Genomic DNA, 13878 nt, shown 5'->3' with positions numbered 1-13878 from the left:
TAATGTGCTATCAAATTTTAAATTGCAATCTTCAACATAAAGATTTTTGAGATATTCATAGTATATAGGTATGATTACTGTCGGCAGTCCTTCCATGCTTGAGGCCCCCAAATAAATTTTTTCAATAAAATTTTAAATTTTAAGTATTTATTAATAAGTTGTTTTTTTTTACTAGCTTTCCTTATCAATCTCAGACTTCCAAATTTTAGAAAGCTATAAAGGGCACTTGCCTTTTGATGGTTTATAATGTCAGAATTTGCTATAACGACCGCATAATGAGTTTATTATTATATATAGTTATTATTTTTTCTTTTCGTTGTTAGCTCTACAATCGAATTCAGAATATGGCAGTGGTTTCTTTGCTTTGTAACCGAAGCAAGGTCTGTTTTACTTGTTCACTCTAATGAAGATAAATTTGAAAAACCAACTATTTCAAAATCTTTTGATCTATTTTTTAGTGAAGTTAGTCAACTTTTTTGTTTTTCGACGGGTACAAAGTAATACAAAACAAAGGTTCACACCGAGCACAATAGAAACAATAATTATGATAGTTTCTCCCACTTTAGACACCAAAATACATTATTTCGTGACGTTATGATTGAAATAAGGGGTAAGCAATGTTAATATTAAAGTTGGGCAGTGTCAGTCTTTTGTAATGATAGCAGGTCCCTGCCTGGCTAGTATTATTCAGAATTTAAAGAATAAATGCGTCTTTGGTGTCAGGCTTGACACTTTGTTTTAGGAAATTAACTTTTTCAATTAAGTTTTTCTAATTCCACTGCTCAGAGTGACAATTTGAAATATATGTTCCAGAATTTGTCAAGTACCATATGTGGCAAAATTAAAAGTGTCCTTTAAAAACTTGTATCAAGCTTATGTGTCATTTTACCATAAGTTAACTTTTTGAAAGTTAGTGTGTCTTCTTCAAGAGTGTACTGTTTCTACCCACATAAACGCTCATCTCTCGTCTACTGTATAGCTATACTCGTATATGTGTATGTACGAGTGTTGGGAATCGCTCATTGAAAATTTGTTAATGTTTGGTTGGCGCAGTTCCCCCAAAAGCTTTTCGCTCATATGACCAGTGTGTGCGAATGTATGTGAGTGCCAATGGGGGCATACGCTAGCACTTGCTGACATACATAAGAGTATATTGTATGTATATACGTACATATATAAACTTCCATAAATATCAATATGTTCATTTTATTATGGCACATTTTTGTATTATACATTCGTGTAATTGTACGATTTATTTGGAGCACTGAGAGCGTGAGCGCGCTCTCGCGAGCGCAGTTAACAGACCCAGTTGGGTTTGTTGATGTGGAGGCGCGTTTGGAGCGCGAGCGGGGTGGACTTAAAAATCAAACTAGAGTTTTACAACAATTGCAATATGAACGCTGCCAAAAATTGCATTGCAAGCGCAGCGACAGCGCAGTTAGCCGTGATGCCTGCAAACCGACAGCGCAATCCACGCAATGCATACGAAATAATAATGTATGTACTGTCAGCGAGTTGGCTAGTAAAAACTTGGCGAGAGTAAAGTAATATGCTTGCACTAGTTTAACGCTTAGTACGGTTGGCGGCGGCAGCGGCGCCGACGGCACCGAGGTTGTTAACGATGACGAAGACAACGTTGATTGCGACAGCGCGCCAATGACGACTACCGACGGCGCCGTTGCAGACTGTGCTGCTATGCGGCAGCGCTACGTACGGAGTACTGCGTGAATCCTAGCGTTTGCTTGGGTTTAGTTAATCGAGATTCGCGGTTGATGTTGGTCGTGTTTTCGGCAAAAATTTTCTGCTGAACTGAATACATACATAGTAAAGATAAATAATTTCAAAATTAATACAAAACAAAAATAACAGCAACAATAACAATAATGAAACAGTGTCAGCTCAGCGCTTCTTACCTGCCTCAACAAAAATATCCACAACTCGATATAAAGCATAGAAGTGTTTGAAACAAAAGTAAAAAGCGAAAAAGCATTCAAGAAATGTATGTAAAATATCGAAAAAATTGTGTCAAAGTAGAGGAGTATTTATATTCATTTATGCGGTAGTTATTGAATTAAATAACAAATAGAATACGTATACATTCAGTCGGTTAATTGTAACGGTAACTAATTGATGATGATTTCGGTGAAGAAAACGAATTTTTGAAGCAGAAGACAGTGAGTGATACGTTTGGAGAAAATTTCAAATTTACGCGTGAAACATAAAATATGAAATAAAGCAAAATTAGTATATATGTATTTATTTTTGGAAAAATATAAAAAAATATTTTTTGAAAACAAAAAAATCCAATAAAAAATAATTTTTAAGAAAAAAATTATTATTTAAACTAAAAAGGTATTTTTTAAGTTTACAAAAAATATTTTAAATATAAAAAGAAAATATTTTGCAAGTAAAAAAATATTTTTAAATATATAATTTTTTAGAAATCAAAAATACATGAAAAAATAATAATTAAAAATATTTTATTGTAATCAAATTATTATGAAAAAATTAATAATTCCAAAATATTAAAAAAAATTAATTAACACCAAATTCTATACTACCCAATAACTTGTTTACCAAAAGTGCCGCTTCTGCTTGTACAAGAACAGCACCGTGGATTATGTTCCTTGTATAAGTGGTTGTGTGCGCTTTCCTTAAACCAAGCTGAATTACAACAATAACAAAACAAAAATAAATATAAAATCTAATTTTTAGACAGTCAATACAGTCGGAACTTGCTTGGCAAATATTAAAATAATAATAACAACAACCAATAGCAAAATTTTCAAATAAACTAGCACTTGCAAAATTCTCAAAATAAATGAAAAAACCATAACCCACAGCGCCAGCAAAACACAGCGGAAGCAGTTAAGTCCGTGGCACGGCCACCAGCAACCAAAGCAACAACAAGCGTATTATACAAAAAATAAAAATTAAAAACAAGCAACTAATGAAACCAACAACTAAACAAGCTTGCCAGCCAAACACGGACCAAGTAGCCAACTAAAGTACACCAACACACACTGTGGCAATAGTAGTTAAACAGTTGGAGCGAGTGAGTTGTGGCATGTGCAATATTATTTGCAACGGTAACGGCTAACCAACTCCAACTAGCTGCAACGAGCCGCGCGCCAGCATTGTAACAGCCATAGTTGCCGTTTAAAATTTAAAGAATAATAAAAATAAATCAACGAAAAACAAACAAAACTTCTAAAAATTTATTTTTCGTGTGTTTTCAACGCTGGCAAATTGTGCAACAACGCGCTGCGCTGTACCAAATACGAGTGACGCGAATGTGTGTACCTTTATTATTATTTGAAAATATTTACGTTCTTTAGTCAACAACAAAAAATGGCACGCAGTACTTTATATAGTGGAAACAGTGTCAATAAGTCAGCATTAGCAGTGCCACAAATAAACTATAAAATTTTAATAAAGCTATAAATTGCAACAAACAACAAAAACAAGTATTGTGTGTTAGATGTGTGTTCGTGAACTAAGAAAATTCAAAATAAATTTCCAAAAAATAAAATATATGTAATTATACTTACCATAACTACAAACAGTAGTGAAAAGGCGTACAAAATTTAAACAAACCTGCCTCCCTTGCAACAATCCTCATGAAAACACTTTTCCTCCAAAACTAGTAAATAGCAAATGTTAATGCAACTGAGTCATAATTTATCAAGTGCAACTTCAAAGTAAACCATTGTAAGCCTCATTACCAAAAACAAGCAAGAAAAACAACAAAAACAAATCAAACAACAAAAGTGCAACTCTGCGTGTGCCTCTGTTGCAATTCAAGTGCAATCTCAACGTAAAACAAACACAAAAAGGCGAACGAAAAAGGCAAAAAAGTGTATCAAGCGCAACAATAACAAAATAATAAATTTACAACAACGAATGCAAACAGTAGCGCAAAAAAGTGTGTAAAAAAGTCGTAAGAGCAACAATAATAAAAAGGCGAAATACGCAATAACAACAACATACATGTATGTATTTGTATGAAAAACTGCAGAAAGTGCACAAAGAAGTTTTCAAACCAAGTTCTGCTCTGAGCCAACAACTCCCACCTGAAAATGCACTAGCTGGTGCGTACACTTTAGAGTTTTCTGAAAAAACTCAAAGTAATTACAACAAAAAGGCAAACAACAAAAACAAGTAAAACAAACAGTGAGAATAAGTGATGAAAAATCGAAATATTACAGTACCTGCATATAAATATATAGAGCGTATATAGTATGTATATAAGTATATTACTGTTGTTGTTTTAAGTGTTTATAAATCAATAAGTGTATGCATAACGCTAGCATAATTTAAAAAATTAGCAGCAAAGAAGTTATTCAAAGAAATTTAAAAAAAAACGGAAATTAAAAAAAAATTGCTAGACTTTGTGGCATGCAACATCAAATTTCGTGCAAATAAAAGCCAAAAAGTCGCAGCGTTCGCGTTTAATACTTTAAACCCGTAAGAAATTTAAATAAAAATTATTTAAAAATCGTTACACTTTAATAAATTAAGTGTTCAACGCAATTCATTAAAACAAACATCAGCAATCAATCAACCAATACACCTCAGACGCACCACCAAATGTTAAATAACAAGAAATCTATATTTAATTAATTAAAATTATTAAAAGCTAATATAAAAAACGAATTTAAGAATACAAAAATTTAATCAAATATTCGAAAAATCATAAAAACACAAAAGAAACTAAAAAATTTACACGCAAACTGCAACGCGCTACATATATGATCGTGCGTGAAAGCAAATTTTGGTAAAAACGCCAAAACTCAGTTTTACAACGAAAAATGTAGTAATAATTCTATTGTTGGTATTTAACAGATAAATTTTAATATTCTTTTTTCCACACATTTATTTTTTTGTCGCTGTGAAGTGTGAAATCGCTACTTACAACAAGCACGTAGTGTTACAACAACAATACAAAAACAAAAAAGATCAACCAATTTTACATACAAAACATCTGCAAATAGTGACAACAAGAACAAACCATTGTGCGGGTCAAATCGTCGAAGCGCAAGCCAGCAAGCTAAGCGCAACTCAAGAGCAAATAAATAAGGCATAAAGCAAGAAATCATATTGTATGCAAAACAAAAGCACAGCAAAGGTATTTGCCATTTACAACTAAAGAAAACACAAGAAAAACGTAATAAAAACAAAACGTCACACACGAAAATTCCCAGCAACGCGGCAACTGCGCAGAAGTGATTGTGTTTGTGCCGCGCCGCGTGCGTGAGTGTGTGTCAAAGAAGTGTTAATTTGTGCAGCGTACATCACCGCGGTAACATCGAACGTCAAAATATTGTCACCAACAACGACAACAACAGCACCCAGAACTGCTGTGACACATAACAGCGCATATCAGTTAGTCACACAGTCAGTCAGTTAGTCGCTGCAACGCGCGCGCACTTAAGCACTCACTGTGTACCTTTTACGTGCCGACAACAACAGCAATAACAGTAATAACGGCAGAAACACCTCGAGGCGTGTCGTTTTGTAACATCTACACTTATTATCCACGCCCTGCCCAAACAAAACATACCCAGCAACATATATAGCATCTAGCATAAGCGCACCTAAATTAGCTACCAATTACCTAAACGCTGTAAAAGTAGACCTCAACGTGAACTCAAACTACCTACGAACCTTTCTACCAAAACTACCAAGCTACCTGTTAGTCCTAGCGCGCACTGTATTGTTGTACGCGCGCGCTTACTAAACTGCCTACGGATTTATAAAGCGTGGAATTGTCGTCCGTCCAAACACTTACAGCGCAACACACACATACCATATTTACATACATACATAACAACCAACAGGAAGCGTTGCAAACGAATTAGTGCGAATTATTATTAATTGGTACTGAGCGCGCAGACATTGGACGCTTACCGCTTACTTATACGACAACCAGCAGCCGAAGCAGCGGCAGCTTCACGCATAGCTTTTGTCTTGCTACTACTACCTTTTAACGTGTTGCCTACGTACCAATTTGCTGCATATTCGTTTAGTGTTTATATAAATGTTGTGTGCGCTGGACGCGTTCGACAGTGCAATTGTAGTAGTAGCAGTAGTAGAGCGTGAAAAATGTTATTAGAAATGGAACAACAGCAAGCAACGGCGTCGTTCATATCGTCGCTCAATATGTCACCGTTCACCATGCAACTGGATCCTCAACAGCCGTCCAGTCCCGCCTTGGGTGGCGCAGGCGGTCCCAATAATGGACAGACGAACGCCAGTTCGGGCGCTGCAGCCAATCGCAGCAATACGGATGCGAATGCCTTGAGTGGCGGCGACGCGGATTATAGCAGCTATGCGCTGCACTTGAGCGCTGGCGGTGGCGGCAATGCGGGCGGTGGCAATAGTGATGGCAGTGGTGCCACAAATGCAGGCAGCACACATCATCACCACCATCATCAACAGCAGCAGCAACAGCATCATCAGCAACAGCAGCAGCAGCAACACTATCAAACACAACAGCAGCCGCAACAGCTGCAGCAGCAACAACAACAGAATATTGCCAACAATCCCAACTTTTCATATTCGTACATTTATAATTTTGACTCACAATACGTATTCCCGACAGGTTATCAAGACAATACGTCATCGCATTCGCAGCAGAGCGTTAGCGGTGGCGGTGGTGGCGCTGGTGGTGGGGGCGGCGGTGGTAGCAGCACCAGCAGCAATGCCACCAATGTTGTGCTGCTCAATGGCAGCAATGCGAATGCTGCTGGCGGTTATATGACTCTCCTGCCACCGGCCACGTCGAGTGGCCATATGGGCATGTCGTCGGGTGGCACTGGCGCTAGCGCTGGTGGCTCCGGTGAGGGCATCGATTTCAAGCATTTGTTTGAGGAATTGTGCCCCGTTTGTGGTGATAAAGTGAGCGGCTATCATTATGGCCTGCTCACGTGTGAGTCGTGTAAAGGTTTCTTCAAGCGCACCGTGCAGAATAAGAAGGTCTATACGTGCGTTGCCGAGCGTTCGTGTCACATCGATAAGACGCAACGTAAGCGCTGTCCCTACTGTAGATTCCAGAAGTGTTTGGAGGTTGGCATGAAACTTGAAGGTGAGTACAAGCGATATATACTTATATATATACCTATATGTTTATAGCGATTTATGAGATTATTTGTAAGCGTGTGGAATCAATATAAGGAGGTGTGTGATCTTTGCGAAAGACCGTGTTGTTCGATTTATTATATTACAACTATTTGTTGTAAAACAATTAGATTAGATAGGAGACTATGTCTCTAAAGTTATACGAAACCGCCTAAATTCGACTGACTGACGGAGTTTATTCGAGAATGCTTTGATATAAATTAGTCTGAAGTGTAAGCTGCTATGGGAGCATGCTGTTCTTTAGCATTCGCGTTTTCTTCTTATGAGCATTGTACAAAAAAATGTTTATTATTAATCGAACTGAGTTAATCAGAGCCTTCTACATTCCGTTTCGATGCCATGCAATTTAGCGTTCCTGTCAATTGTCCTTAGTAGGTTTTCAACCAAAGAAGAATGTTCCTTATTCTACTGGAATGATGGAAAGCATTTAGTCGTATTGACACGCTTATTGAAATTAGAGTTGTAATAACCGATAACAAGTACTCATTTTTAAATGGATACCTCAATACTTCGTGGTTCCCCAATAGTAATCAGTATCGGTAGACTACTTAAATTTACTTCAAAGAAGTTAGTTATCTTGTATTTCAGCGTTCTGTTTAGCAAAAAAGTCCTCAATCAAGTGCTATGCCTCCTGACCTTTCTTCCATTCATTTTTTGGCTGAATTGCCATTATGGTTATAACAACATTATGATTCCAATAAATTTGGTATACTTCGAAGGAAGCCATAGACTTCAAGACTTATCAAAACTTCACGATAAGATGATTAGTTCGAGTTTTTTAGGCAAGTCCTTTAATAATTTTATTAACCCTCTCACATTCTCTTAAAACTTCCTTTTAGTTCATCTTCGTTCCATCTTAGATACCAGTACAATAACAATTGTGCTTACATCCTTCAGATGAAAATTGTTACATTATAGAGCGATAGACCTGAAGTTGTATGGCCTGAGACCGTGCAAGCCCAATTAAAATTCGAAGGGTCACGATTACATAATTTTTTTCGATTTTAATCATATTTTCTAGTTTTTGAGCTTCTTCATTAATTTTGGTATGTTTCTTGGCAAAACTTGACAATAATTAAATTAGGTCCTACAAGTTTTAATGAAACTCTGGAATGTTTTGAATAAATGTATGTATATATTAAGGAACATTTGCATGAACCCCCAATGGAAAAAATTTGTTACTGATTTAGATTTTGGACTTTGTTAATTGACAATTGCCAAGGTGATTTTCCAGCTACTTCTATTATTTAAATCCGAGAGCTCAGGAGATTTGTGAACATGTTCCTACGAGTATACTTTCCTCTCACGCTCTCTTTTCTTTTTCTAAAAACACTCTTATTTATTATATAACAAATCATTTCCACAAATTATTATGAAATATTGTCTTTATTTTGCCGTTCAAAATTCATAATTCCCCCCTCAATCATAAATCCTATCACCGTTATTGTGGATCGGTGGATTTATGATTTCACTCAGTCGCTTAACGTTATGCGCCTTACACATTTACACGAATACAAACAAAATAGAAGAATTTAATCGATATTTTTTGTTATTACTCAGACGCAAGTCGCTCACGGTTGGTCGCCTAAAGCCTAACTATGAATTGATGGAAGCATGGTGAGAGTGGCGATTGCGGAAGGAATTCACATACAAATGTGTGGTACGCTGATGCACCAGTCGCAGGCACACACGAGTTAATCTAGCGATGAATTTGAATTTGTGAGCGTATATATAATAGCTTGGCATGAGGCGCTTTGCATGCCTCCGTGACCAGTGGTATGAGCTGGGCGGTAAGCATATATACCAAACGTTCACTTATCGATTCGCGCTCACGGTAGAGTTGACAGCTGGTTGGTATTAGTTGGAGCGCTTTGCTTTTCAGGGGAAATAATTGGGCGCGCGCTATTGACAGTCACCGTGAAAAAGGGTATGACAAGTGAATAGCAATAATGAGGAAGCGCACTAAAATATTGCTAACAATAATTTTTTATTAATTTATAGCTATTAGGTGACAGCGATGTGCCAAGTTTGTATGTGTGTATGAATTTGAAATATTCACGCTAAAGTCAAAGCGTGTGCGCCGCGTTCTTCACGCCATTTCATTTTCCCGCTTACATACGTATCTACATATTTGCATATTGACACAAGTATTTCAAGCCTTCCACAATATTTTGAATATTGTGAATGAGAAATGAACGCGCTGCGCTTTGTCTGAATATAAAAATATCCAGCTGTGTATGTATATGTGTGTATGCGCCTTCCCCAAAAAATGAATATAAATGAATTTATATGTGATAATCGGTAAACATGCACGTTTCGAAATGCGCCACGAAAAGCCAAGCCGAAAGTGTGTGTTGACAACGTCACTCGTGTCAGCGCGCCGCGACGACGACGAGCAAGCGGACGAGCGCCGATTGCAGCAGCGCAACACAGAACATTGTGTGTATAGAACCGCAATAAGCGAAAGCAAATAACAAATAAGAATTTGAGTAAAAAGGCGCACACAAGCAGTTGGCAAGGGCGTGGTGTGGGCCATAAGGAATGCGAGGAGCCAGCAGAAAGCAAAAGTGAGCAACAGCTACATATAACTCCAGCGCAGTGTATGTGGGGCTGGTGGAGCGTGGGGTGGCTGTATTCGGTGTGTGCGTGTGTATGTGGCGTTGCGGAAGACAACGGCACAACAGCAGCGCCCGACCTATCCCAAGTCTTAAGCAGAAAAAGGCAGAAAAATAAGAGCAATACAGAAGGAATTGTAAGCGGCGAAGTTCGGCGTCTCGCTGTGTCGCCTTATCGTAAGAATGCTTCGATTTTCACCTATGTATGTATGTATATACATACATATGTACTATAAATGGCTTTGCATGTTTTCGTGTGCTTCTTGCCCCGCAAACGCGTTTACACACAGCAAAATGTTTGTGACCCTCCAGCAGCGCGGAGCCCGACTGAGAGCGAAATGCTGTTTTTCTTTGTTATTGTTCTTGTTAGCGGTGATTTTTGTTATTTTGATTTTGGACTTTACTCGCAAGACCCTTTAACGCGTTGAGTCGCTCCACTGCGTATACTTTACACAAACACAGACCTATGCATTTTATGTATTGGTGTATATACTTATGTACATATATGCTTTGTAAAGCTTTGTTTGTTGCGGTTTTGTGCTGCCAGTCTGACATTGTTAACGTTTTAACATATTTTTGAATATTTTTGTTTGTATGTATGCGTGCATGAGTATTTCTAAATTCAAATGAAACCACATGCTTTATTAAACATTATTATCGTTTGTTGTTGCGGCTTTTATGTTATACAATATAGATGATCGTTATACTTTGCTTTAATAGCAAGTTACGTCTCCTGACGATTTTATTCATTACAATTTTTTTGTCTTTTTCATTCATATCTCTCCTTTATTACGGCATTATTTCGTTGTTTTATAACATTTCGGTTACTAAGTTTTCTTAGCGGAATTAGCTTGTTCATTTTTTGTGAAGAGAACAAGCCAACTTACTTGCTGACTTCTAAATCTCTCAATTTTTTTGAAATACAAGCATGTCAATTTGTGCTGGACATTTGTCAATTCACAACAAAAGCTTGGTTTACTATACATATTTTAAAATTTTTAATTATTTTCGCTACTTTCTTGCAGTTATATTTATCATTGTTGTCTTTGTAAAATCATGATTTTTTTAATATTCATTCTTTATTTAGCTCATAAAAGATAGAAATCCGTTTCTTAAGTTCACTTCATTAACACGACTATATTTATTATATGATAGAAACTATTTTTTTAAGTCTTGCATTAAATGTAATAAACTTTTTGCAGCTCTTCTGAGAATGATTTTTTAAACATATAAAATGCAAACATAATAGAAGAGTCGCAACCAGATCGCAAATGTGCAATGAATTTTCAGAAAAATGCATAAGAAGTTGAAAAACTGAAACCAAAACAAGAAAAAACATTAACTTCGGTTGCACCGAAGCTAAATACCCTTCACAGGTGCTTTTACGTTAGTAACTATGTGTTCAGTTTGTATGGAAGCTATATGCTATAGTAATCCGATCTGAATAACTGAATGCAATAACTCATACCAAATTTCGTGAAAATATATCGTCAAATAAGGAAGTTTCCCATGCTAGCATTTGATTCCGACCATTCAGTTTGTATGGAAGCTATATGCTATAGTAATCCGATCTGAACAATTTCTTCGGAGATTACATCGTTGTCTTAAGAAATAATCTGTACCAAATTTCGTGAATATATTTTGTCAAATGTGAAAGTTTTCCATATAAGAACTTGATTCCGACCGTTCAGTTTGTATGGCAGCTATATGTTATAGTGGTCCGATATCAGCAGCTCCGACAAATGAGCAGCTTCTTAAAGAGAAATTGACGTTTGCAAAATTTCAAAACGATATCTTAAAAACTGAGGGACTAGTTCGTATATATACAGACAGACGGGCATGGCTAAATCGACTCGGCTCAACATACTGATCATTTATACATATACATATGTATATAATTTATAGGGTCTCCGACGCTTCCTTCTGCGTGTTACAAATTTCGTCGAAAACTTTATAAACCCTGTCCTGCGCGTAATGAGCGTGAGATTTAGAGTTATATTTATGATATCTTCATTAGTTATCATACGAAATTTTTTAAGTATACCAAAACATTTTGTTGACGAAATAAATAGTGTAATAATAAATGTGCACAAGTCCTTCTTTAATCCCCCCCATTTTGCGCCTATTTTTAGGTTAGTGTGCTAGCCACTTTCGTTGGATGCACCCATAAAGCCTTTATTATGGCATTTGAACTTGCCACTCATTACATGTCCCTCATAAACACACACACACAGTAACAATAAATATGTGTGTAAAAAAGTATTTAGATGTGTGCATGTGCGCATTTTTGAAATCGAGACCGCAATCAGTATGCAGCGCTAACAACTTTACGACTAAAATTCTTGCTTGTTTTTGTCCATGCAACAAACAAACGATTTTAACTATTTTCATGCAATTTCGTCGCCTGCGCTCCACTCCAACAGCCGCAACGCCCAAAAGAGCTTCAGCGCGCCGCCATAGTTTAGCGGCGCATTTTGGCCTTATTGCATTTTGTAATCGACACTCAGCTGTGAAAAGTCAAAATGAAAATAAAATACAACAACAAAAAGTCTATATGTTCTTGTCGATTTTCGTTTTCATTTTGGCAGAATGCGCTTGTTGTTGCAGTTTTTCAACTTGAAATGAAAATGAAAACAGAATTCAAAACGAGTTAGTGCGCCCGAATATGCACGTAATTTCGCTGTAACAACTTCGCATTGTCGTGCCGCTGCTGTGTCGCAAACTAGCTGGCAACACAAAAACGAGTCGCTTATTTGCATTAAAAAGCAGCGCAGTGTGGCGCGGCAGCAGCACTAACATTCAACGCGTGCCTACATACATACATACATATAAACAATGCGCTCACAAGCGCGCTTCATGATAGCGCACGCTGCCGAAATAATGCCGCCACAAATTTGCTGGAGCGCCACATTAGATCTCGAATCTCAGTGCCGTGGTCGCGGTCGCGGTAGCGCTGCGGCATCCATAGCGCGGGTTGTGTACCACAAAGCTTACGCGCGCATACTTACATACCTACACATGGCAGCGTTTCGTTTGCGCTGTGTGTGTGAGTGTACGCGCTCCTCATACCGCTGTCCCGTTTCCGCGTATGCGCACTTGGCCCATAGTGCCATCTCTTACGCTCGTGACCCAGATTTCCTTATGTGTGTAATCAATGCAACATGTAGAGAGCTTTTTTTGTTAATTTATTATTATTTATGCTTTTTTCTTGTTTTATTTCTTTATACACTTCTTTCGTTTTTGCCTTCCGCTCCAATGTTCCGTTCGTATAAATTTATACATCGTATATATGTATGTATATCTACATATAAGTATAGGATATTTATAGCTTTTTTGAGATACAGTGTTATGTAGTAGGCATACATACATACATACTTACATATATAATCACTTATGTGATTAAACTTATGTCATTAAATGTGTTTATATATACATATATAGTTTCATAGACATACATATGTATATACATTCGTGTTTCTTATGCAGGTAATTCCAGTCAAATGACTCGTCATTTAGCCATTTAGCCGTTGTGTATCCCTATGACGAAATTCTCCAACGCCGTCGTGAATTAAATATATGTATAAATTTACATTTTTTAAACTAGTTTTGTTGTTGTTAAATATCTTGAAAGTTTTGCATTCATATATGCTCGTTATCAGCTGGTACTCTGTATATATACATAATATATACATAAGTACATGCATATGTATGTGTTTGCTTGACTGTCCGATGCGGTAGAAGGCTGGTAGCGAAGTGTTTGAAGTCACGTCACACTTCGCATCGCTGATTTATTGCCTTTTATTGCTTAACTATATACATTGAAATGAGCCGGTGCGACAGATATACTTACATCATATACTTAGTTATATACTGCTATACACATACACTTGTATGTACTTAGGTACGAGTATATTAATTATTTTATTCTTTTTTATTTGTGATCCTTCAAAACACTTCTTTACGATTCTTTTTTTCATAGTTTTATAGTTTTCCTCCGATCTACATCTTCAAGGTTGTGCAGGTAGCAGACTTAAACCAACTACAAAGTAACAAATACTTTTTTTCTCATAATACTATAGTCGGCCCTTAGTAATAACTTAGAGAATGTCTGAGAAAGTTCGAT

General features: G+C 36.9%; 1 protein-coding gene across 1 annotated transcript in view; it reads left to right on the top strand.

Moving 5' to 3' along the window:
• The first annotated feature begins 865 nt into the window (after positions 1–865).
• LOC105224283 (nuclear hormone receptor FTZ-F1) overlaps positions 866–13878 on the top strand; it is a 34165-nt gene continuing 21152 nt past the window's right edge. Inside the window, exons 1-2 of the mRNA XM_049457762.1 lie at positions 866–2174; positions 2716–7087. Of these exons, the coding sequence (XP_049313719.1) occupies positions 6106–7087 (982 nt within the window). The 5' untranslated portion in view covers positions 866–2174; positions 2716–6105. The remainder of the gene's footprint in view (positions 2175–2715; positions 7088–13878) is intronic.

The sequence above is a fragment of the Bactrocera dorsalis genome, chromosome 5 (genome assembly GCF_023373825.1).
Source record: "Bactrocera dorsalis isolate Fly_Bdor chromosome 5, ASM2337382v1, whole genome shotgun sequence".
In the NCBI taxonomy this organism is placed as follows: domain Eukaryota; kingdom Metazoa; phylum Arthropoda; class Insecta; order Diptera; family Tephritidae; genus Bactrocera; species Bactrocera dorsalis.
The sequence above is the reverse complement of the archived record's forward strand: the minus strand, read 5'-3'. Positions and strand labels throughout refer to the sequence as shown.